The 27,680-nt window shown below is 35.3% G+C and overlaps 1 protein-coding gene across 25 annotated transcripts in view; it reads right to left on the bottom strand.

Moving 5' to 3' along the window:
* Window positions 1-27,680, bottom strand: part of LOC123563404 (rap guanine nucleotide exchange factor 6-like) — a 125,805-nt gene that overhangs the window by 29,096 nt on the left and 69,029 nt on the right. For 19 of the 25 annotated variants that reach the window (XR_006688809.2, XR_006688810.2, XR_006688811.2 and 16 more), the window contains 12 exons: window positions 24,516-24,665; window positions 18,460-18,684; window positions 15,456-15,560; window positions 13,280-13,470; window positions 11,981-12,028; window positions 10,420-10,537; window positions 9,046-9,150; window positions 7,467-7,631; window positions 6,217-6,324; window positions 2,884-2,910; window positions 901-1,104; window positions 225-333 (listed from right to left, as the gene is read on the bottom strand). Coding sequence is in view for 22 of the 25 variants with exons in the window: in XM_045356164.2 (XP_045212099.2) it covers window positions 225-333; window positions 901-1,104; window positions 2,884-2,910; window positions 6,217-6,324; window positions 7,467-7,631; window positions 9,046-9,150; window positions 10,420-10,537; window positions 11,981-12,028; window positions 13,280-13,470; window positions 15,456-15,560; window positions 18,460-18,684; window positions 24,516-24,665 (1,555 nt within the window). In the remaining 3 variants the exon portion in view is untranslated. Of the gene's footprint in view, window positions 1-224; window positions 334-900; window positions 1,105-2,883; window positions 2,911-6,216; window positions 6,325-7,466; window positions 7,632-9,045; window positions 9,151-10,419; window positions 10,538-11,980; window positions 12,029-13,279; window positions 13,471-15,455; window positions 15,561-18,459; window positions 18,685-24,515; window positions 24,666-25,319; window positions 25,818-27,680 lie in introns of those variants that run through there. The other 6 variants (XM_045356170.2, XM_045356183.2, XM_045356172.2 and 3 more) reach the window with 4 other exon arrangements.

Here is a 27,680-nt window from a genome sequence, read left to right as displayed (position 1 = left end):
TGAATTTTTACATTATCATTAATTTGCAGATCTGTTCTTTTGTTAAACTGTAAATGTGTCTTACTTAACTCTTTAAACAAAATGATGATATTTCAATATGGCTTTTTTCATAGTTGTCCATCCAGTATCATTTTACTGCAACTGACACGACATTTATGCCAAATAAGTGACCTCATAACTGCTCAAGCAGCTGCTAAAATACAAAATCAGGGAACATGTCTTACCTAGCAAGTTAGATTTCACAGTAATTGAAAGATGTGTTGTTTTGCGTAGCAGTTCGAGGGCCTTGCTATGTGAAATATTCATCATGCTCTGACCATTTACCTCCAAAATCTGAAATAACATTCATAGAATCAGTGTCTAACAATTAACATCAACTGATATACCCAAATTTCATATGGAAGACCAACTAATTTTCAACATCAGTGCAACCTATACATACTTTTATGGAGTAACAGAATACTTGAAATACACAGGGGCAGTGAACACTGTACTGATTCTCCTTCCACATTTGTGATTAAAGCTTTTATCTTGATTAAGTCTTCTCGAAAACCTGTAATGGTTTCATATGTGGAGGTTTAGTCATGACGCCAGTTAGGCTCAAATCTTTGTCCTTGAGGATGACCATCCAAGTCTCTTGTTATAACAAACTGTTTAATAAATCAATACATCAGTGCACAAACACTATATATATTTCTTTATAAAGCTTTTCCCTCTTTACTGATGAGCTAGTGTGTATGTAACTTATGTGCAACTGAGAACAGCAAGTCAATATCTAAATCATTTCAAAGGAATGTACTAAAAGTGCCATGAAGGATACCTCTACTCTCACATTTGTTCATTAACAAAAGCACTCAGGAAAAATGAAAGACATACTGAAAGTTTACACAGATAGTTTACCTGATCTCCTCTCTTCAGCCCAGCCTCATAAGCTTTAGAATCTTTTTCAACTTTCTTGATAAAGATACCACAACCCCTCTCGAGGCCCCCTAAGATCTGGAAATAGAGGATTTCATCTCTGGTTGCCCGTGTCAAGGTCACAGTTCGTGGTCGTGCTTTACTGGCACATGCAAGATTCAACAAACGTAGTTGACCAGTCATCCTCTGTAATTAATATATATTATCATATATAGTTAAATGTGATTATATTGAAACACTTTTACACTCAATAAATTTTTTTATACTAGTGCGAAATTTTTATCTTATCCTTTATTTACATCATTAGGACAGACTACCAAATTTTTTATTTTCTTTTTGCTGAACTTTTACTATAGCAAGACAATCTGCATCAAGAACAACCATTTTCTATCCACCAATATTCAAACTTAAAACTTAAAATACCTTTTTGATTTACCAAACTGCACCAAGTTAAATATTATGCATTTAGAAGTTAATAAACAAACGAAAGATTTTTTTCTTCAATCTATCCATAACACTTCAATAATCAGCTCTATTATGAAATATTTTCTATGCAGCTTCTATCATTTTCTTGTTACAATACATCAAATAGCCTTCTAATTTATATCAGTGTATGACGTTGTTCAGTAATCTATTCAACATCTCTCCACCCTGAGAGTTCATCACAGGTGAACAATTTATGACTGCAAAAAATATGAGTATCACTTCTTATCAATCAATCTAATTGGTAAACAGCAGATGCAGCAAGGAGTAACAAACATCATTTTGGTATCGAAATACATAAATACACAGAGAAGAAATGTGAAGTTCTGTACTGCAATGCATACATTTAAATTAAAGAAATGTAAGAGCAACTAAAAATCTCAATCATGCATCAGAGCATATTCCTATAGTAATTTTTACAAGGCAGTTATATTGTTTCAGAAGTTAATTACCGTACTTGATTACAGAAAAATGCCTCTGTTATGACAATTCCTGCTGCCACATTATTTAACCTTTACCCTGCTAAATTTCAAAAATGGACTGGTCCATCATTCAATTTGAGCAGTTCCACTTATTATTTAAATCCATGCACGCTGATCTCGGTCTGAACTGGTAGCAAAGGCAGAATCACTTGCTGACAGCAGGCTAATGGTTGACCAGCTTAAGTACTTATTTCACAGTTCTGTATTGGCATTATTCATGTTTTGCCCAGGGATAATACAACTTTTTCATTCTTGTAGCATCACAAAGCATCAAAATGGCAAAAAAGAATTTAATTAGTAGGCCAAGTAACAATGGATGAAAATCAGTGAACAATCTATTTTAAATGAAAAGAAGTTTGATTTTAAAAAGATCATGTATCAAAAGTGTCAATAATCAAGTCTTTTCAAAATAGTGCAGTAAAAGATTCTGTTCATGTTGTACTGGAATGACTGACAAAAACTTCACCAAGTGAAATGGTTTCATCTAAAAAAGTGAGTTTTAGCCACACAAGTGTTTGAAATTAATATATAATGAAAATACCATATGGTAAGATAGTTTTGTTCAATGTTATTGTCCCTTTAAACAAAACATAAAAAGCAACAAAAATCAGGAATAGCTTTACGATCAAAACTCAAACTGAAACAGTTAATAACTCATGATGAAATATTAAACATAAACAGAAAGCTCAAAACATAGATTGTTTGAGCAGATTTAATACTACACCATCCATATGAAGCATACTTTTTCACATATCCAACAATTCCATGTTTTTGTTAAACTTTGTTACAGACAAAAGTCTATTTCAAAGACATTTTGGAAAGGTAACTTTTTCATTCTTACTATAATTTTACAGACAGAAAAGATGAGTTGATTTCATGCAAAGCATCAATTTTATGCCATATATTCAATAATCTATAGTGTTTTGTCTTCAGGTATGAGACATTCAAATATCACATAGGTAATGTTAGCAGAGAGGGAGGTTTCTTCATTCTCACTTACCGCTTTTGTATATTTATCCATATTTTTCTACAATGGGGTATCATAAATATATATATATAACTTACATAATATTATACTGCTTGCTAGAACTGTTTGAAAGACTGACATGAACTCACTAAATTCTGCTAAAAGTTGTTCAAAAGTGTTCATTTTACCTGTCAGATCAGACTTTTTCAAACTTTTTTTTCATAAGGATCAACCATAAATCAAATCAGCATTTCACAACTATCATGGAAATCACCTACTTTAAAGCATCCACAAACAATGCACAAGTAACTTAAAATGTCCTTTTTTGTGAAAAGAGATTGGGGAAGAATCAATATTGATGCAATGATTGTCAACTATGGGTTTAAAATCATTTTTTCAACAGAATTTCAATTATATAAGTTATCTACCAATAACTGACTACCTTCCTCCAATGAATGAGATAAGATGGAGGACTACTTTTAGTCAAGCTGTTTCCTATTGAATCATCACTGAAAACAATCGCCTCATCCTGACACAAAATGTCTTTTATAAATCGTCTTATCAACAACTGTCAATTCATGGTCAGACATAAACAAACAAGAGGACCATGATGGTCCTGAAATGCTCACCTGTTCCCACATGACCCAGTCTTGAGTATGACATCGTTTTTTCAATTATCTGACACAGTGACCTAGTTTTTGAGCTCATGTGACCCAGTTTTAATTTGATCTAGATATCATCAAGATAAAAATTCTGACCAATTTTCATGAAGATCCATTAAAAAATATGGCCTCTAGAGAGGTCACAAGGTTTTTCTATTATCTGACCTATTGACCTAGTTTTCAAAGGTATGTGACCCTGTTTTGAACTTGACCTAGATATCATCAAGGTGAACATTCTCACTAATTTTCATGAAGATCTCATGAAAAATATGGCCTCTAGAGAGGTCACAAGGTTTTTCTATTTTTATACCTACTGGCCTAGTTTTTGACCGCATGTGACCCAGTTTCGAGACTGACCTAGATACCATCAAGGTGAACATTCAGACCAATTTTCATGAAGATCTATTGAAAAATATGGCCTCTAGAGAGGTCAAAAGATTTTTCTAATTTTAGACCTACAAACCTAGTTTTTGACCGCAGTTGACCCAGTTTCAAACTTGACCTATATATCATCAAGATGAACAGTCAGACCAACTTTCATACACATCCCATGAAAAATATGGCCTCTAGAGAGGTCCCAAGGTTTTTTCATTATTTGATCTACTGACCCATTTTTTGATGGCACGTCACCCAGTTTCGAACTTGACCTAGATATTACCATGATGAACATTCTGACCAATTTTTATGAAGATCCATTCAAAAGTATGGCCTCTAAAGAGGTCACAAGGTTTTTCTATTTTTAAACCTACTGACCTAGTTTTTGACCGCACGTGACCCAGTTTCGAACTTGACCTAGATATCATCAAGATAAACATTCAGACCAACTTTCATACATACATACATGTCATACGTCCCGGATTGTCCGGGATTGTCCCGGAAATCACATACTTGTCCCGGTGTCCCGGACAGTGTTGAAATGTCCCGGAAATTTGAAAATACAGAAAACAAAAATAACCCCCCAAAAGACTAGTTTTTTGGTCTATAAATTGTTGAATTTTACACTAATAAAACACAATAAACAGTCCCCGGTGTCACATTGTTTATTCCTAATTATCCGATAATCAGTTTCATGCCCTCGAGCGGGACACATGTTGATTAAGCCAGCTCCGATCAACACTCATATTGAACGCGCCCTGCGATCTTTTGATGACCCAGATTAATTTACAGTCGGCTATTTTGATGACCCTGATTATGAATTGAAAAAATTATGCAATCAGTAACAGTTTTATGATCATTTAATATTAGGAACAATAGCCGAAAATCTCGTTGTTTTTAGCACGTAGGCGGTGAAGCTACATGTAGCCTTGATTGGAAGAAATGATTGATAACGGTCAATTAAACGATAATTATTTTAAAAGGTTGTAATCTTTCAAAATGTAGATTGATTGTCACACATATTCTAAATTAAACTTTTGACTATTGAATGCCTTTGCCGACCGATCCATGAAAATTGACCCAACCCGAAATATTTTATATCGATTTTATCTACAAGATTTATTTTATTCCATTTTATTAATGATAAGATAACGTTTAAGCATAAAAATGATACCAAATAAGCTGGATTCTAAATCACGATGACCAGGTTAATTCTTCTTATGTAGCAAGTCTCCTAATTCAGTTCACCTCGGGAACGCAATAAATTCACGTGCCGAACTATAGACGTGAATTACCCTGTTTACCTCCCTTAGAAAGCTAGACGACATTTGCAGCAAATTATTCCTAAGCGAGGGAACAATGTTTATCTCCGGAAACTGCATGTAATTTTATGATATTTATGCATGAAACAGACGAACACTAATGTCACGGTGTATGTCCCGGACAAAGGGTAAAAATCCCGGAAATTTTAACTCAGAATCCCGGAAAGGTCCTGAAAAATTATGGCATGTATGATACATATCCCATGAAAAATATGGCCTTTAGAGAGGTCACAAGGTTTTTCTATTATTTGACCTATTGACCTAGTTTTTGACGGCATGTGACCCAGTTTCGAACTTGACCTAGATATCATCAAGGTGAACATTCTGACCAATTTTCATGAAGATCTTGTGAAATATATGGCCTCTAGAGAGGTCACAAGGTTTTTCTATTTTTGGACCTACTAACCTAGTTTCTGACCGCACGTGACCCAGTTTCGAACCTGACCTAGATATCATCAAGGTGAACATTCTGACCAATTTTCATAAAGACCCCGTGAAAAATGTGACCTCTAAAGTGGTCACAAGGTTTTTCTATTATTTGACCTACTGACCTAGTTTTTGTCGGCACGTAACCCAGTTTCGAAACTGACTTAGATATCATCAAGGTGAACATTCTGACCAATTTTCATGAAGATCTTGTGAAATATATGGCCTCTAGAGAGGTCACAAGGTTTTACTATTTTTAGACCTACTGACCTAGTTTTTGACCGCATGTGACCCAGTTTCAAACTTGACCTAGATATCATCAAGGTGAACATTCTGACCAATTTTCATAAAGACCCCATGAAAAATGTGACCTCTAGAGTGGTCACAAGCAAAAGTTTAAGCACGGACGCACGCACAAAACAAGATGATGGAAATACTGTCAAATTCAATCACTGAATTTATTCGCCAAAGCAAGCAGTATCATTATTTCAACACTAAATAAATATCAATGTAGGCTTTTCTCTCAGAACACAAACAAATCAAAATCAAAGAATACACAGTCTGAAGAGAAGATAACTAACCTCTCTCTCAAGTAAATCTTCAAAATGTTCGAGGAATTCACACATGTCAGCATTCATCTCAAAGTCATTGAAATGGTTGTTTACCCATAATAGCACCACACGTGTAACCTACAATTAAATCATGAATACATATATTTTTTTTTGCTGTGCTGTAAGTGTAAAATACATGTACAAGCTTTAAATATGACTGTAAGTTGAATCATGTGATGTGATTGATTTTGTTTTGTTGGGTTTAACGCCGCACGACCACAATTGTAGGTCATATGGCGACAACAAGCGTGTACCTGGGTAGAACCACCAACCTTCCGTAAGCCAGCTGGATGGCTTCCTCACATGAAGAATTCAACGTCCCGAGTGAAGCTCAAACTCACATCGGTGAGGGGAAAGTGATTTGAAATCAGCGACCTTAACCACTCAGCCACGGAGGCCCCCAGTATGTGATTAAAGTTTTATCAAATATCATGCATCATGAACAATCACTAGCTAAAGTTACATTTCAACTACTGACTCCGCTATAAAATGACAATCTTACAGCAAAATGGGTCTGTATTATCATCAATTATCTTACAAATTATCACTGAAATCATTTGAGCTGCGCCATGACAAAATCAACATAGTGGCTTTGCGACAAGCATGGATCAAGACCAGCCTGCGCATCTGCGCAGTCTGGTCAGGATCCATGCTGTTTTCGCTTTCAAAGCCTCCTGCAATTAGAGAACCTGTTAGCGAACAGCATGGATCCTGACCAGACTGCACGGATATGCAGGCTGGTCTGGATCCATATTGGTTGCAAACCCACTATGTTGGTTTTCTCATGGCGCGGCTCATTTCTTCATTCATTATCATGCTCCCTTTTTGTGCTAGTCTTTTGCTGCTCCTTTCATGGCCTAACTTCTTATCTTTGTTTATTTGTTTTGGGTTAAGCATCTTTTTTTCAACAGTATTTCAACTGTGTAACTGCAGGCAGTTAAACTAACCAGTGTTCCTGGATTCTGTACTAGTACAAACCTGTTCTCCATAAGTAACTACCAACTTTCCCAAATGAATCAGAGGTGAAAGAGACTGGTTTCAGACCCAATGTCTTTTATCAATTGTCACAGAGAACATACACCTCCCCTGGGGATACAACTCCTGACCTTGAGGTCCATAGATCTGCGCTCTCCCTAGTGAGCTAAGTGGGTGGATTTATATAAACTTTTATGATCTTATGTGATGGATTACAAAGAAGATGTTGAACAAAAATATGTCACCTTTGCTCTGAGAGTAGGATCTTCAAACCATTGTAGAAGTTTATTTGTAAGTTCAGTCGGCGACGGCAGAAACGTACGATATGTAAGCAGGAAATCTTCAACATAGGTAGGATCAACAACACTGTGATCCTCAACTAAATGTAACATCAGTCTTTCTGGCGTTCCCTGCAGTTAGAAGAAAAAGACATCTTAAACCTACATCAACAACCTGAAAGGTTGGATGGTCACTCTGACCATTTACTTTATCTGATAAACTTCGAGCCAATTTTTCAGTAATATCTTATTTAAGCATGATTATCAGTTTCACATCCAGCATTGTTTCATCAAGTTTGGTTCTTACTTTAAACTCCCAAGTAACAGCCATCTTCCCAATGAATTATTCTAAATAACAACTGAATTTTTGTCTCACTTAGAGATCAAACTTTATGCAACAGTCATTTCAGCCCCACAAAACAGAATATGGCAGTGAATCAAACAGGTCTAGTATTAATTTACTCTCACATACGTTTATGCATTTTTCCTAAATCCTAAATGAATATCTTACAAAAGAACATTCTCTTTTACAATTATTTCTAGCTGTCAATATTAAATGTAAATGTTTGCAATACTGAATCAAAATCTCTTTTCCTCAACTAGGTACAAAAGAGAATTGTTACGACTCCCTTTGGTGTCATTAAAAATGGTGTTGAATCAAGAAATAAAATACTAAGGTATCATTAACATTTATATCTAACAAGACATCACTTAGCGTAACCCTGACGATGCCAATAACAATTCCCACGCAGAACTATATATATCACAAAGTTAGACAAAGTCATTCATAATTGTTGTTCTAGGCTGAAAATAAATCTTGTTGTTGTTCAGATTTGACATATGAGCCATGCCATGGGAAAACCAACATAGTGGGTATGCGACCAGCATGGATCCAGACCAGCCTGGGCATCCGCGCAGTCTGGTCAGGATCCATGCTGTTCGCTAATAGTTTCTCCAATTCCAATAGGCTTTAAAAGCGAACAGCATGGAGCCTGACCAGACTGCGCGGATGCGCAGACTGGTCTGGATCCATGCTGGTCGCATACCCACTATGTTGGTTTTCTCATGGCACGGCTCATATTTCTGTGCTAACGAATGACATTTAATAACATCCCACTAAAATTAATTAAAAAGTATCATAACAACTTTTTCATTTGTCTTTCAATGTGTAATTTGTTTATCACCTGGGATGAAAGAAAATCTGTTTAATATTTACAGGAAAAGTCTGTGTCTGGGAATATATGAGAAGTTATTTACATGAATAATTTAGGTATCAAGTAAACAGTTTAATTTGCATTCAAAATGATTAAACTGTATTTAACCCTTAGCCTGCTGCAGGCGAATTTAACAGCCTTTGCAAACAGCTTGGAACCAGATCTGATCAGGTTCCAAGCTGTTTGCTACTCTGACAATATTTCTTCCAATTTTGGAGCAAATTGAATGAACTTTACAATTTTAGCAGACGACATTTCCAGCAGACGACAATTTATCTAGCATGCTAAATGTTAAATAGAATTTTCTCTTAAAAATGCATGATTTTACCTACCCGTATAACAATATGGCCTTTTCTGTTTCCACCATCAAAAACTCTGTGTTCTGTAACCATGACAACTTTACCATCTTCTTCATGTCGTCGTGTATTTTCTTCTCCCTGGAATTGGAATTAAAACGGTTTATCTTCTACACTTATACTGGATACTTTATGATGCAAATTCTAACAACAGAGATGTTGTCATTCCATACTTGTATATCTCTAAACATTAAGCATCTTCTAAAAAATTTGTCAAATAGATTTAATCAAGTTGCTTGCTACACATAAATCTAAATGTTTAAAATTTTAAATTTAAGTTTTACAAGCACATTTTGAAGTGTTTTGCTCAAAGGAGTGAAAACTGTAATGTTGTGAACACTGAAACGCAGACGCTTACTGAAATAAAGAATGAAATCCTTCAAGTACATACAGAAAATTGCTACTCCTCAAATAATGAAAAACGCTGCAACAGAATATATGAACCAAACATTAAACAAAATGGCTGACATTTCTATGTATCACGTTTTCAATTTGTTATTCCCTATATGACAAACATGACAATTTGTTCAAGCAGGGGAAGTCTGTTAACTGATATTATGCAAGAGGTAATTAAACATACTGGAAGAGCTGTGACAATCCTGTCTCATATTTAAAATTGTCTATTCTTGTATATTTATTTGCTTGTAAAGAAGGTGAAAAATAAGCTTGGACATTGACATTAGCTTTTCAGTCTTGCAGTAAACTAAATCTTTAACTCTTTATAGTGTTTTACTCAAATTCATTTCCATCATATGAACTTGAATGGATCAATATTTCACCTCAGAAGGAAGAATTATCTGTAACTAATATTACGATAAAAAAAAGAAACATACAAGGACAGAAAGTAATATGTAACTAGATCATAACAGCTTACAACAACTGACAATAATAAAACACAAGGACTGTATGTCAAATATTTATAAAATGTGAGGTCTATTTAGCAGAAGCTAACATGAAACTATTACAGAGCATCAGGATTTGTTAAGACAACCCTAATGTGAAACAATTTTAACATGTCAGGTTTAATTAGCTGATGCTAACATGAAACAATTATGAAACGTAATGATATATTAAGCCGACTCTAATGTGAAACAATTTTAAAACGTCGGGTTTATTTAGCTGATGCTAACATGAAACAATTATAAAATGTCAGGATTTGTTATGCCTACCCTCGAACATAGTTCGCTTGTCCCATAGAGTTTGGAGGAACAAAGTTTGACAGTACCTTCTACAGAAGTACAATAATTGCAGAGACATATTCCTATTTGATATTTTGTAACAGGGGGAGGACAGGGTCTTCTCACAGATTTCGATGTCTTCTATCTATAGACAGGATTTGATAGGACTCACCTGATGAAGAATTCTGTAATAATCTGACTGAGCTATACAGACAAACTGACAGTCGTCAGTGATCGTGTGCATCTGACCTTGATGATACAGCTTCTCCATTGTAGGGGTGATACCAAAACTGTAAGAGATAAAACATACGATCTAAAAATAACCACAACTACCATAGAATGATTTCTCGAGGGAAACACAGGTAACAGTATATACCTTTAACCTTTAGCCTGCTAAATATCTAAAATGGTCTGGTCCATCATTCATTTTAGGCAATACCATTTGTTATTCGAAGGGGTGTTCACTGAAAATTACTCACTGAATAGCGAACAGTGCAGACCATGATCAGCCTGATCTTGGTCTGCACTGGTCGCAAAAGCAGCATGACTTGCCGCCAGCAGGCTAAAGGTCAAGAAATGATGAATATCTCTCAGAACAAGCTTTTTCCAGAATGAAATGTCACATATCCCTCGGACCATCTCAGAAATGAATTGTTTGCTCCTAGTATTTTCCATAATTTTCAGTCAAGAACTTAAATTAATTAAATTATCTTCTTTATTGGATTATAAAATATTACCACTAACAGAAAGATGAATGTATAAATAATACATTTTCAAACTATACTGCTGACAAACATGGCAAATAGTATATATAGAACACGCTGAATTGCAGTTTGTCAGCCAAAGGTCTATGCTGTTATTTTCTCTGAAAGAAACTGTTCGCAGCCATTCAGCCTTGAAGTTGATGAGACAGTACAAGAAACTCTTATAGAGATTACTTCTTTTTATAGGTTCATACAGACATTTGAAATGCAATGAATTATAGTCAGATATATTTCTAAGAGCCCCGTGCTTTGGACTTTGGTGTGAATTCAAACAAACAATCAAATGCACTGGTAATAAGAACTGTTTAAACAGAATCCTGCACTGCCTGCCATAAATCCTGATTGGGTTGCCTGTCTCTTATTTTTTGTATTTGATAACTGGAGGTCTTAATGGTTTGGGTATTTTTTAACTTCAGTCATTACCAAAATATCAGTTATATCAGTTCAGAAGTTTATTATGCCTGAACAATGTCAGCAAAGTCACATACATACATACATACATACATACTGTACAAAATTGTATTATTGCGTCAATGCATATATAGTTTGTATGGGCCTGTGACCTTCATACTTCTTGAAATCAACTTGTAAAAACTTGTATATGCTAACCCAGTTTTGCTGAAACAAACCTTAAATGGAAGTACTGAAGGAAGAAAGCCTTCAGGACTAAAGGCATTTCCAGTTTAAACTACCAATGTTTTAAAAGAAAAGGTACAAGAAGCAATGAGCAGAAAATTCTGAATGTTTGAAACCAAACGACTGTAGAGTTAATGACAAACAATCTGCAAGAAACAACTTTGTTATTCTGGTAATGATTTACTGCATGCCAAGACAAAGAATGAGTCGGCAACTTAATCGTTGCCGTGCACATACGCCAAGTTTCCAGAGCATCAATTGCAGAGAATTTCAGATGAAAATTTACAGGAGATTTTATGAAACTGTAGGAGATTTCAGAATTTATAATCTTACCCAATTTGATTGCCCTGCCCCTTCAAATTTGCAAAATTGGTTTCAAGACTGCAAAGGAGATTTTTTACATTTTGCACTAGAAAGTTGTTTATCATCAAAATGTTTAGAGAAAAGCCATTAAAACTTTTTGTAAAATGACCACATAATCTGCAGAAATTGAGATAACTTTATGGCCAGAACACATCCCAGACATACACTGAGTATACATTTAACTTTACCACATATGAGCCGTGCCATGGGAAAACCAACATAGTGGGTATGCGACCAGCATGGATCCAGACCAGCCTGCGCATCCACGCAGTCTGGTCAGGCTCCATGCTGTTCGCTTTTAAAGCCTATTGGAATTGGAGAAACTGTTAGCGAACAGCATGGATCCTGACCTGACTGCGCGGATGCGCAGGCTGGTCTGGATCCATGCTGGTCGCATACCCAATATGTTGGTTTTCCCATGGCACAGCTCAATTATAAAGATGCACATTGAGTATATATTAAATCCTCTATCATATATAAAATACAAACAGAGCTGATATTAAATTTTCTTTTGTATCTGAAGATACACATTGAGTACAATTATGACAAATTTTCTATCATTTATATACACAAATGAAGTAAATATTTAATCTTCTATCACAAACAAACATACAAATCAATTAAATACTGAAATAAAGATACAAATCGAGTATATATTAAATTAACTGTCATATAATTATTATTATACAAATTGAGTACATATTTAATTTTCTATCATATATAAAAATACAGTTTGAGAATATATTATATTAACTATCATATTTAAAAAGATACAACAAGAGCTGTATGTAAAACACATATGCCTTCTATGATGGCAAGTGGGTATATAATTTTGTAAGCTAAGACACAGACCTCTGACCAAACACCTATAAATGAAAGGGGTCATCTACTGACTACAGGCACCATCCTATGAAATTTGATAGCCAAAGTTTACAATCTCAAGGTCACCATGACCTTTTACCTTATGACCCCCAAACAACTAGGGTCATCTACTGGCCACAGGCAATCGGCCTCTGAATTTTGATGATTGTAGGCCCAAACATTTATTGTTTTCATTAATGGCCACTACAACCTTGACCTTTGACCTACTGACTCCCAAAACAATAGGGGTCATCTAATTATTTTAGGCAACATCTTATATAGTATGACTACTGTAAGACCAAGTATTATCTAGTTATTGATCGGAAACAAAAACACCAACTAACAATGTGCAAAACAATATACCCCTTCTTCTTTGAAGTGGAGCTATAATATATAAATGAAACCTACCTGTCCCCTAACTGAAGATATTTAACCTCAGACTCAACAGTTTCTACAGCAACGGTACCATTCAGGATGACAGACCAGGAGTCCAGCTCCTCTCCATCCTTCATCACTATAGTTCCTGCCTTCTCTACGACTGCAAACACCATCACAGCACACAGGGCCCGCCGTGTTGCCAGTGTCATGTTTGCAAATGCCTGTGAAAAATCATGCAAGAAAGCTTTGACCTTGTGAATTTAAATGTTATTTTAAAAAAAAAATCTAATAATAGATCTAAAACATTTCACCTACAGACAGCAAAACCAAAAAAATATTGTGCGAGTTAAAACAGATTTAGATATCTATAGGAAATTTTTTTCCTTTCCACGTTTCTAACCTTCATACTAGTTTCACTTAGGTAACAAATAGAACAGATTGTGGTCACATTCTGCTCATACTGTGATTCCTGTCCCAACTGTTGTGTTATAATTCATTCCCTCTAATATGCTTTCAAACCATCAACAAGGTTTATTATAATACTTATGTTACCAATCTCGGCTTAAGGAGGTAGGTTACCTTGTTACCAGGGTAAATTCAAATTAGTTGAACCGCAGTGATTTTTTGTATTTCGTGTAATTAAATGTTTTAGCTGCTACAATCTCAGTTCCGTTTATCTCTGTCCCTTCAAGTACAATTTTTATCCAGGTTTGAAGTACATGACCCTCTTAGGGTATTTTATATAGAAAGAAGAAGGAAAATGCGGATATTTAACACTTTTCAGTGTATTTTGGTTTCATTGTTATCCGTAGAAGTCTGCATAATTAATAGTTTTACTAGTATGCGCATTAGCTTTCTTATAAAAGCTTAAAATGTATATGTCGCGGGCCTCGTGTTTCCATGGTAACGCATTTTCTCTCATTTTTTCAAGAATTATGTGTGAAAACGGGGTTTTCGACGGCTTCAGTGCCATTCTGTTATTGACCAACATGGAATATTTGGGTAATATGATTAGCAAAATACCAAGAACTTTACATGGTACTGTGTTTTTCTTAAAGTTTAGAGTAACTATGGCAACAGAGATGTTTAAAATAGCTTATATGTTGCTTTTTATCGTAATTTCTTATAAAAAATATTATATAAAATTATCTTTCTTGTTAATGTAGCTTTAAAACATCTTATTTCTAACGTTAGTAATATTTTCGTATGAATTGCAGTTAATTTAACAAATTTCACAGCTTAAAATACTTACAGCAGTGCCCGTCGTCTGACATTTTTATTGAAAAATCGTTCTGCATGCTGCTATTATTCTCATGGATATTGTTGAAATGAAAATAAAAAGCCGAAGCTGTGTTCCTTAAATAGACCAGTGTCAACGCTTTTGAATTTTACAATTAGACAAATAGGTCACGGGCTTCGTTTCCATGGTAACATCAATTTAATTCAAGACACCACAATTTTATACTGAAATTTGAACAATTTTAGAGCTTAGTTTTAGTATTTAAGTAACAAATTATCAACGGAAATTGGGAAATAGGTATAACAAATCAAACTGCCCAATTTTTATTTGTAAATGACCGTAATAAGTTACCTTTCAGCCAACTATATTCCCAATCACATCAGTTACTGTCACACATTTTCTTACATTCCGCATAACATTTCAATATAATTACATAAAAGAAGCAAAATATTGATCATTTTTCAGAGCAAAAGACTAATAAAAAGTATTTCAGCAAATAATGACTGTTTAAAAATAGTTCAAATAAAGAAAAAGCACAGAATAACGTACTTTCAAAATAAAAGCCATTATTTTTGCGCGGTAACTGACACGTAACGTCATGACGTCAATGACGTCATTTTAAGGCAACAATGTTTTGAAGCGTTTCTGCGGCAATTCATTCATTATTTCTGCATTATTAAACCATTAAACATAAGATTGGAGGCAGGTTCAAGATTTATTTCCAGAAGAATGGATATACAAACACATTTAGTTTGTCGTAAACATCGTCGTAAATCGTCACATTAGCTTCCGGTTGGACATGCGCACTTACAAATATCAAGGTAACCTACCTCCTTAAAGATCAAAGAAATATATCAAAATACAAAAAAATTTGATTTTCTGTAAAATTCTGTTCCATTTAAGAAGCCTTGTAATCTTATGTTTAACAGAAAATGTTGAGTTCTGTATGCCTATAATAAAACTAACCCTAAAATGCTGCATGAAGTCAAGCAGTATTTCTATATCATCATCTTTTCTGTCCGCCGGATCTTTCTCCAAACATTCCCGCACGGCATCACGTACCGGTAACGACTGAAATAAAATATCACAATCTATTGTTTGTTTTTGTTATTGATGCTAGTTTTCATACACAATGACATAATTTCTTGTCATAAGACATTCTTCCAGCTATCATATCTTTTTAAATTTCTACAAGACAAGTAACAAACAAATGAATATTCAAAATGTCTACTTGGTTCTTAACAGGGTTTTCTGGTCTTTTGTATCAAAGACAAACCATAAAGTTGGTCTTCTTCAGCCACTAACAAATTAGCACCAATCAACTATTCAGACTGTGTAGCTTGCCACAAAAGCAGTGAAAAAAAATATTATTCAGGCAGATAAATTTTACCTGGATGATAATGCAACTCCTTCTATCAGACATTTTCATACAAATTACATTCTAAATCTACAACATGCAGCTTATATATACCGTAACCATACTTATACAGGGCTATTATTTATATTTAATATTCCCGGAAAAGTATATATAACTGTAATATTTCCTGGTGTAGTGGAGCCTAGAATGTTTATCAAGGAGTTTTTCAATTTGTTTTACCAGTTACAGCATAAGCCGTTCATACAAGGCTATTGTTAATGAAGAAAATTGTCTGAACTAGCATTCCATCCCATTTGAAATAGGAAAAATATTAATAAGCCGAAATGGCATTGACCCGATAGGGTTGAGATGAAGGTGAAATGGCACTTATGACCTGAACTAACATCTATTATAATGCATTTACTAAGAAATACTTCCACAAAAATTTGCAAGGAGACATCACCCAGGGCTTGAGCTAGGGAGCGACTTGAGCGAAATAGTCACTTTGTTGCTCCCCACTTTGCTTTAATCTAACATCAAAGCGAAATTCAAGTCGCCCGATTTTTATCCACACTCCTCCAGTTATCCGCTATCGGCCTGTTGATCAAAATGCCCAGACCGATTTGGCTAGTTATTGAACTTGACCGAGGTCTCATGGTCAAACACATTTTGTTCAAGTTTGGTGAAGATCGGAGGAGAAATGTTTGATTAAGAGTGCGGACATGAGTAAAAAGGCCAATTTTTTGATAATTCAAGGGCCGTAACTCCAAAATGCCTGGACCCATTTGGCTAGTTATCGAACTTGGCCGAGGTCTCATGGTCAAACACATTTTGTTTAAGTTTGGCGAAGATTGGATGAGAAATATTCGAATTAGAGTGCGGACAAGAGTAAAAAGACTGATTTTTGGTAATTCAAGGGCTATATCTCCAAGACGCCTGGACCGATTTGGCTAGTTATCGAACTTGGCCGAGGTCTTATGGTCAAACACATTTTGTTCAAGTTTGGTGAAGATCGGATGAGAAATGTTCGACTTAGAGTGCGGACAAGCTTTGTGACAGACACACATACAGACTGGAGTAAATCAATATGTCTCCCACACCACTGTGTGGTGGGAGACATAATAATAATAATAATAATAATAATAATCAATGCATGAATCGTTAGGTGTCATTAACAGCACAAGAGTCATCTGGAATGGGGGTGCCAGATGGGTTTTGCCGACATGGGTGAAATCACCGGAAACTTCAGTCTGATATGCAAGAAAATGTATGCATGTCCAAGTTGATGAAGTCCTCCAAGTTTCTATTTCACTGGATGGAAATTGTAAGAGTTTGGGGACCAGTCTCAAATGCTTCCTTGTTATTGGTCCATTTTACAGTATGTGCTCAGAAACAGCCAATCAGATGACTGGGTATTTGAGAATGGTTTTCATTCTTGTTTTATTTCTTTGGACCCAGCATCAACCCACTAACTCCCATCTTTAACATTATCACCAGTTAAGTAAAATCTTAATGACTGAAATCAGTTTGGACAAATAAATTATGACAAAGAACATAAAACCAGACTTTTTTCTCATCCTTATAGAACTGAAAGGACAAAAAGTCAAATATCGCCCCCGCTTCATTCAAATGAAAAATTTCCCATTCAAAAGTGATGACTCATTTTTCCCTCTTCTAATTACTATCTATATGCTATTTGATGTGAAACTGACCATCCTACATCCTAACTACTGAACTGCACGTTTCATTATAAATGGTAATTTTAGATTTTTCAAACAATTAAACCTCCAAGTAGCTATGTAGGAAAAACAAAAGGATGTGAACACTCCAGTACTTGAACCTTTACTATTCTAGTACCACCCTATACATGTAATAAAAGTGGTGTCTTTAGAAAGGTCTAATATCAACTTCCTAACATCTAGAAAAACACACTTGCACTGAGACAATAGCTCAACTGTCTTCACTTTTTTCTCTTAAGATAAAAATACTTATATATTTTCCGCATGTTACGTAGAATTTCAAGTTTTATGAATGGAAAAAATCATTATCTATTCTTATAAATAACCTCTATACCAGAGATTAAGGACTTTAAATAGTAATGTGCTTTTTCCGATAAACTTAAACTAATTTTGAACTAGCACATATTCCCACCAGTTATACTTCCGCAATTATGTAATATTTTTCCTTTGTACTTATGAATTTGTTTCATTTTAATATGCACTGGACCACATACTTGCCAATTCTCTCTAAGATTTATTACTTCAGAAAAAAACAAAGAGCTGTCGGAGGACAACAACAGTCAACTTTTCAAGAGCCTTGTCAATTAAATTAATATCAAAGTCCAAAAAGGGGCATAATTTTGTAAAAAAGCAAAATAGTTATGTAACTTGTGCATGTAAGTCAGTTTATCACAGTGAATAAGTGTGTAAAGTTTCAATCCATTCCCACATGGTTACTGAGATACCAGCTTACATAAAAAAACTTAACCAAATGGGGACGGGGACGCCGATGCATGGGTGAGTCCAATAGCTCTACCTATTTTTTGGATATTCGAGCTAAAAATTTCAGAACCAAACTTGCATGTAATCATCACTATACGACTGTATTTCTTACCTCTGTTGATTCACCAAAACCTTCCTCATCTTCAGAGTCATTATCCACTGTACTCTCTATCAGGTTCGATGGAAGGTCACAGTCCACATTTTCTGTGTCGTCAATTGATGACTGCATCATATCAGAGCCCGAGTATGCACTTGATGTGTCGCTAGCTCTCGAACATCGTTTATATCCGTAAGATGTATCTCGCCCATTGTAACCAATCTGAATATCAGGAATTGTCTGGAAAACAGAAAGCATTACACTATGTAAAGCTTGAAAGTTCGTAAGTACTCTGAATAAAAAGTCACTTGCATTTAATCGTAATCTTATTCATTATGCAAACATGCATTACTACAGTGTATGTGCACTCAAGAACAGAAGTAAATGTCAAATATTTCAGTTAATTGAATACACACAATAACATGTCCCATTTAGCCTACTGAGAAAGGACATTTCAATATTCTGAGTCAATTCTGTGTTGACCACAGAAAAATATTACTGTAGAATTATGTTTGGACCACAATAAGAAAGTCTAGCTTAATAGCAGACAAAAATGGAAATTTGCTTGTTTGGCATAAAAAAAATCATATAAGCCCAACATTACAAATGGGACAGCATATCACAGAAGGTCAAAATCGTATCTTGTCAGCCTGTCACAATCGTACCAATTATAACTACATACTCTATACTATGCATTATCAAGTAATGTCTCCTATAAATTGTAGCTTTTTGTCAACAGGAAACAGAAAAAAGAAATCAATTTGTTCCAGAATTAGATGTAAAGATAATGCTGTGCTCTGGCGAACAGTAATTTCCCTACACAAAACATCAATTTTCATGGAACTGTAAACCATCTATGATTGCTAGGCATGTAGCAATCCTGTAGAGTTCTGTCAAATTTTTGAATATTATTCCACTAGCCTGCTGGCAACAATTGATTCTGTCTTTGCGATCAGTGCAGACCAAGATAAGTCTGCACCTCCTGCTGTTCAGTCAGTAAATTTTCAGTTAACACTCCTTCGCATAATAAATGGTACTACCCAAATTGAATGATGGACCAGTCCATCTTAGAAATTCAGCAGTGTAAAGGTTAAAATTGACAGCACAAAGACACTCAAAATACATTATTGTAGAGTAGTAACTGTGTCTCTGTATATCCCATTAAAATAAATTTAACAGGTACTCTTATAATTTTCACCATGAAAAATACTCAAATTTAACACAAAAGTTACATCCATATATAAAAAAATGCAGTAAAACATATCTATAACAAACAAAACCTAAAAACTTGAAACCTTTGTAAAATCTTTTAAATTGCTATGAAGTTGAAAGTGTCACTGTTTTCTGTCTATATAAAACATTAAATTTTCTATTTTTAGTATTGCTATATTAATGTGCCGGCACAAACTGAATTCTAAATGAGACAATCTACTGATTTTTTCTCAAGGAATTAATCTTGTCTAACATTCTGTATGACCTTTTATCATACCATTCTTCTTCTTACAGCTTACATTTTAATTTGCTACTGTTTATTCAAGGCAGATAGCTACTGTTGAGGAAAAATAGGCTACAGTTTACATTTTATTTGACACAAAAATGATGCCCAATTTCTGATAAGGCACACACTCTTAATTAGGTTTGGCAGCTTCCCTCAAATTCAATTAAAATTTTATATAAACAGACAAGAAGCCAGCTTCCACTTACTATTACTCTAAACAAAAAATACACCCTTCTCTGTAATGCAAAAAACCTATACCATACTGTTTACAACAGCATGATAACAAAACTAATCCCTACTTGATTTTTCAAAAATTCCAAAGTGCAGTACAATCAGATAAGTGAATATTCTATATAGTTTCAAACAAGCAAAGACCTACTTGGAAACACACCAAGTAGCAACAAATTATCTTTTCCTCTGTGAAGTCTGCTTTACATCGCAGAACACATCACAACATGCAAACTTTTCTCTCACTTCAAAAATTGAACACTAGAACTTGTCTGTGTTCCAGAGAAATTTCAATGAAATTGGTAACATTGAAAATTTCTGTTAGCAGTAGAGAAACATAGATTATCACCAAGCATCTCAATCATTAGATATCTATAGCTATATTTCAGTTAATTCTAAATATCATTACAAAGCCCTTCCACACAGGACCATATGCCAGGCATCAATCAGTCCAGGATTAAAATTCCCTCAGATGTAAAACATATATCTTCATTTATCTGTCCAGTCTCACAGAGTGTGTTTCAATGGGTGATAAATCTTATCTATCTATAATCATTGGAGAACAGTGACCTGCTTTGAGATGTCAAGTTATATAAACAAAATATTCCATTTCAATATCTTGTTTATCATTATCCAAATTAAAACAAACTGATAAAGTGACTGATATGGCAGAAAGGTAGCTAAAACATTTCCTAGATAAACTATATAATATACACTACAGGTAACAAAAGCACTACAAAAATAATTGTATTGAGACCACCATGGAATAGTTATAACAGTTTAGATTGGTGTTCTAAACAGACAGATGGATGTCCTTTTCAATACAGAATCTGACAAGATATGCACCACTGCTGTTCAATGCTGGTAAACTGACATATAACTGATAAGCTCAAGTAGTGTAGAAAGCTGGGCAAGATTTAGCAGAATGACTAGCTACTTGCAAAAGTCAATAAATACACAGATTATATTTACAGAGTCTGCCATTGCTAGCAAGCTACCCAGAACCTGACATTGTCTGCCAGGAGCATCCTAACATTACTAGTCAGCTGGAGCATGATACTGTCATGCAATCAGCCAGACCATGACATTACCAGCCAGTAGAATCCTGACAATACCAGACAGCCAGAGCCTGACATTTCAAACCAGAAGCATCCTCAAATTTCAGTCAGCCAGAGTCTGACATTTCAAACCAGAAGCATCCTCAAATTATCAGTCAGCCAGAGCCTGACATTTCAAACCAAAAGCATCCTCAAATTATCAGTCAGCCAGAGCCTGACATTTCAAACCAGAAGCATCCTCAAATTATCAGTCAGCCAGAGCCTGACATTTCAAACCAATAGCATCCTGACATTATCAGTCAGCCTGAGCCTGACATTTCACACCAGAAGCATCCTCAAATTATCAGTCAGCCAGAGCCTGACATTAAACCATAGCATCCAATTATCATCACCAACCTGACATTTCACCAAGCATCGACATTATCAGTCAGCCTGACCTGACATTTCAAACCAGAAGCATCCTCAAATTATCAGTCAGCCAGGCCTGACATTTCAAACCAATAGCATCCTGACATTATCAGTCAGCCTGAGCCTGATATTTCACACCAGTAGCATCCTGACATTATCAGACAGCCAGAGCCTGACATTTCAAACCAGTAGCATCCTGACATTATCAGTCAGCCAGAGCCTGACATTTCAAGAGCTTGTCATTTCAAACCAGTAGCATCCTGACATTATCAGTCAGCCAGAGCCTAACATTTCAAACCAGTAGTATCCTGACATTATGAGTCAGCCAGAGCTTTACATTTCAAACCAGTAGTATCCTGACATTATCAGTCAGCCAGAGCTTGACATTTCAAACCAGTAGTATCCTGACATTATCAGTCAGCCAGAGCTTGACATTTCAAACCAATAGCATCCTGACATTATCAGTCAGCCTGAGCCTGACATTTCAAACCATTAGCATCCTGACATTATCAGTCAGCCTGAGCCTGACATTTCAAACCATTAGCATCCTGACATTATCAGTCAGCCAGAGCCTGACATTTCAAACCAGTAGCATCCTGACATTATCAGTCAGCCAGAGCCTGACATCTGAAACCAGTAACATCCTGACATTATCAGTCAGCCAGAGCTTGACATCTGAAACCAGTAGCATCCTGACATTATCAGTCAGCCAGAGCCTTACATTTCAAACCAGAAGCATCCTGACATTATCAGTCAGCCAGAGCTTGACATTTCAAACCAGAATTAACCTGACATTATCAGTCAGCCAGAGCCTAACATTTCAAACCAGTAGCAGCCTGACATTATCAGCCAGAGCTTGACATTTCAAACCAGTAGCATCCTGACATTATCAGTCAGCCAGAGCCTGACATTTCAAACCAGTAGCATCCTGACATTATCAGTCAGCCAGAGCCTAACATTTCAAACCAGTAGCATCCTGACATTATCAGTCAGCCAGAGCCTAACATTTCAAACCAGTAGCATCCTGACATTATCAGTCAGCCAGAGCCTGACATTTCAAACCAGTAGCATCCTGACATTATCAGTCAACCAGAGCCTAACATTTCAAACCAGTAGCATCCTGACATTATCAGTCAGCCAGAGCCTGACATTTCAAACCAGTAGCATCCTGACATTATCAGTCAGCCAGAGCTTGACATTTCAAACCAGTAGCATCCTTACATTATCAGTCAGCCAGAGCCTGATATTTCAAACCAGTATCATCCTGATGCTATCTGTCAGCCAGATCTTTGACATTACCAGTCAGCCCTAGCCTCACCTTATATTGACAAAACATTATATAACTGGTACAAGCGCTAGTGGTCTAAATCATCAGAATACAGACCTGGATTGAATATAGTTCACACCTGAGCTAACATGAACTTAAGAAGAACCTGCATATATAAAGGTACAGGTGAAGCCTTCAACTCTTGGAAGATAAATTTCAATTCATATATGAGCCGCGCCATGAGAAAACCAACATAGTGGGTTTGCGACCAGCATGGATCCAGACCAGCCTGTGCATCCGTGCAGTCTGGTCAGGCTCCATGCTGTTCACTAACAGTTTCTCCAATTCCAATAGGCTTTAAAAGCGAACAGCATGGAGCCTGACCAGACTGCGCGTATGCGCAGGCTGGTCTGGATCCATGCTGGTCGCAAAGCCACTATGTTGGTTTTCTCATGGCACGGCTCATATTATCATGAATCTGTAACTGACAACAGTGCTGCCTGTGTTCATGTTTTACCAGAACTTTGATGATATCTGCTAACCCTAACATGCATACACAACTCATTTCTCATGCTGTTGTTTGCTTGGCTGAATAGCAGTACATTGTAATTTATTTCAACTTTTTTTGTACAAAAAGGCTGCTATGTTGTTGTTTTTTTTTTCTTCAGTTTTTCACTTGTGTCAAAATCATTCCCCTTTTTTCATAAAAAAGTTATATTTTTTTAGTTTTAAAAAATAAAAGATTCAATCTAAAGTACATGAAAACATTTACTCCTGAGTGAGTGAGTTGGGTTTTGCGGGGAATCGAAATAAAATGGTCATACACCGCCGAGCCTTTTTTTTTCTTTTCTTTATTTTTAACTCCTGAATTTCTTCTATATTGATGGAGGACTACACAATGCTAACTCTTGTTAATTACTGTTTTTGATGTAAAAGTTATGTACAATGCTCAATAAAAATGACATAACGCTACTAGGAAACAACTTTTTTCCACATAAAAGAAACTATTCATTATGAAGAATGTTACAGGTACATAATGAAAACCATATTTCATTCAGTGAGCAAATTGCATTACAGCATTTCTCAAGGATATACATATACTTTTTATTACAAAAATGCATATTATGCAGTCTAGGAAAGACAAATTATATTGCCTGTGCTTAATGGAAATCTGTCGTAAGCTGTGTTTCAAACACACCTGAGTAACAACAGTTTTGCGTTCAGTATCAAATTCAATGCCTCCAAGGACTTCACATGCATTCTTCGAAGATATTATTTTCTTTACATTCTGCCTATTAATTAAAGTGACATTTTCTTTCTTCTGCCAATTTACTTCTATTTATACTCAAATCTTATGCTCTACTCCCACATGTTAGCCATATATTCTGAAAAATCATTCCACTGTAAAACTGTTTTGTTGTAATCAAAGCATCCGCAAAATCGCAAACTGATTTAAAAAATGTTTCAGTCAAGAAACTGGTCCGATTTAATTTCAGAATTTGCAATATCATCAAAAAAGATTTGTAAAAATCTTCCTATCGATAAATTATTCTGACTTAATAAAGGACTACCAGTCTGGAGAAATATCTTTTAATTGTTCAAGTGTTTGTACCTGTTCAGAGAATCCGGATGTATCAGAGTTCATGCGTCTCATACGTATATCGTCCTGAGGATCATACTGTGGGAGCCTATCTAGGTTCATTGTGTTGCATGGGCCCATACGGGTCCCTGGTTTCATGACTTGAACATCTGGATAGTCAATCTGAAATGGACAGAAAACTTTAACTGAAACAATACCTTACTTTGTATGGATTTCTACAATATACATATACTGAATTACTGTATGTAGACCATCATACCCTAAAACCAATTTATCAGTCACTCCTTGCATACAGTTTTTTTTTTAAGTTGACAGAAACTTCAGATCTATATTAGGTTTTCTCTGAAACTGATCATATCAGACGCCTAACGTATTATTTTGTCCTTTTATTCATACGCTGGCTGAAAATAATGTTCACCTTCCTTCAATCTGAGTAAAAGAAGCTGTACAGGGAGGTCTGGAATCTTAATATAAAAGCCTTCTCTCACACTAATAACTTGGGACATATATATAACCAATATATTTTGTCTTACTTTTTATTACAATCAACTTTCCTCATTAGAAATATTTGTATGAGCGGAACAGGTTTATATATACTGCCAAAAGGTGTCTTTGTTCAGAGCTGGTCTAAATTGAACACATGTCTGATAGTCTATGAATGTTCATAATCACAGACACAAACATCTTTCATACACTCTTCAAATTTTCATAAACATCCCCCAAAACTGTCTTTGGGAAAATCATAAACTTCCCGGGGAATTTTTTTTTTTTTGAAAATGAAGAAAACAATGAACAAGCAGATAGTATATTAGTTACCATTAAGTAGCTTCCTGTTTATACGCTTGGACCAATGTTTACGCTGGAAACAATGTTTACGTTTTTGATATTGAGAGTCTTACAGCATTGTTCTTCTCATCTTGAAACACAGAATGAACTTCCTTGAAACTGTTTGATTGTTAATGTAACTGGTAAAGCTCTGATAATTTTCTAGAAATCATCAGCCAAATATATGATCTCTTCCTAATAGTAGTGGTAACAATTCTTTCCAACAATTGTCTTAAATATTCTTAAAACTGTTTCCACATTTTTTTATGTGTTATAGGAAATTTCAACCACAGAAACTGTCAAAAAAAAAAAAAATCCCCAAATTTATCAGGAAATTAGCACTTTATTCACTTTGTAAAGTGTCCAAAGATTTAAGTCAAGTGCCTTATACCATTACTGTATCCCTAATTTTTTCAATATGCTAAGAAGGATACTCTAAATGATGAGACGTAGGGCTCCACTAAGTGAAGTAACAATATCCTTGGAAACAGGGGTTCAGATATCCTCCATTAATCCATAGAAAGAAAACCTTCTTAGAAACAAACAATAACAAACAATAATTTCTGATGCGAAAAAATGTAAACACAATTGTTCCTAAAAAGAAATCCCCCACATTACAATGAAATTGAAAATCAACACAATTCTTTACTGGGCTAAATATAGTCACAAATGTAACTCCTGTCCTAATAGTCTGCTAATTAAGTGCCATATGCAGATCTTTGCAAGTATTATGAAGTACCATAAACACAAAGAGCAATACTGAAGTAACTTTCAATATTCGGTCTTTTACATTAAGTCAGTTCTGCTTCTGAACTCACAGCTACAAGAACTATTTTTGTTTTCTTAACAAGAAAAAAATACTAACTCTCCTTCAAATCTGGGCGGTATTCATAAATATATCAGACACTGTTTAAATTAAATTCCTCTTAGTTTCACTGAAACATTTTTAAATTCCTGTTTCAGCAACACTTAGCGCATACAAAGAGAAATTCTATAAAAACTGAAACGTTTTGTGAAGTCATTCTCACACAGACTTTCTCCTGCCAGACAGTCCATTATCTCAGATCACAACATATTTTTCTTTATTCTTGACACTTTTTGCAAAAAGTTAAAGAAAAAGTGCTCATGTACATAATGTATCACTTTTTATTCCATGAAACACTAAAATTACTGTTAGTACTCCATTTCAGTATCCAAAGAAGACAACATTTGTTTCTGCATGTAAGTTTTCCTACAAGACAAAGTCACTGCTATAAAACACATCTAAGTCGCAAAAAAAGTCAATCACTATCGTAGCATAATGTGTCAAGTTTTTCAAAAGCAATGCTCTCAACCTTACTTGTTCCAAACATTTCATTATTCATAAAAATATAAACAAATAATGCCAGGTTTGCCCCTAATCCATCAAGCAGAAGTGACTTAGACTGCAGGTCTGTAGGACAAAGGCGAGCTAGGTACCAGTAATAAGGAACATGTCGGCATATGATACCTCTCAAAGACGAGGCAGCTCCATTATACATTTATTAATGAGTAGGGGTGCTATAAACATAGATCATTTTCTATCACCAGGGAACAGATGTTTAAGTACATTTGCAGGTTTGGGTTTAGGATACAATTGCACACAGCCATCATAAAGCTCATGAATGAGTGTGAGTAAACTGTAGACCTGCTACATAAACACATTTTCTACACTTGTCGCTTGTCAATGCAGGAAGTCATTACCTTATCCCTTACCCTGCTAAATTTCTAAAATGGACTGGTCTGTCATTCAATTTGGGCAGTACCATTTATTATTCAAAGGGGTGTTCGCTGAAAATTTACTGACTGAATAGCGAACAGTGCAAAGGCTGAATCAATTGCCACCAGCAGGAAGTCATTACCTTAAGGAAAAAAGCCAAACATCAATGGTAACACTACGCCTTGCCTGGGGTTCAAAGCTATCACCTACAGCTTTGTAGACTTATGCTCTAACTTGTGGTATTTCTATCAACTGTATAATCTTTCCCTAATCCCCTACTTTCCATTAGTTGTATGCCGGCTTTTGACTGAATCTTCCCTTTTATGGTAGGCTATCAACTGTGTAACCTTCCCAAGATTCCAAACTGGGACATTATCTTACAGAACTTTACACAGCTTGGAAAGTTTATGTCCAATGCAATAGCATACAGACGAGAATCTTCATGTAGTATTTATTTATGTATTTGGGTTTTACAGCGCATCAACACAGTATAGATTATATGGCGCCAAAAAAGACTACAAATTTTGGTTTCACATCTCATTTACATCGAAATAAAAACATGAGGTATGGAATCAAAATTTGCATACCTGTTACAGCAAAACCAAGTGTTAGAC

This window comes from Mercenaria mercenaria, chromosome 2, assembly GCF_021730395.1.
Source record: "Mercenaria mercenaria strain notata chromosome 2, MADL_Memer_1, whole genome shotgun sequence".
Classification (NCBI taxonomy): domain Eukaryota; kingdom Metazoa; phylum Mollusca; class Bivalvia; order Venerida; family Veneridae; genus Mercenaria; species Mercenaria mercenaria.
This window is presented reverse-complemented; position numbering and strand designations above follow the sequence as displayed.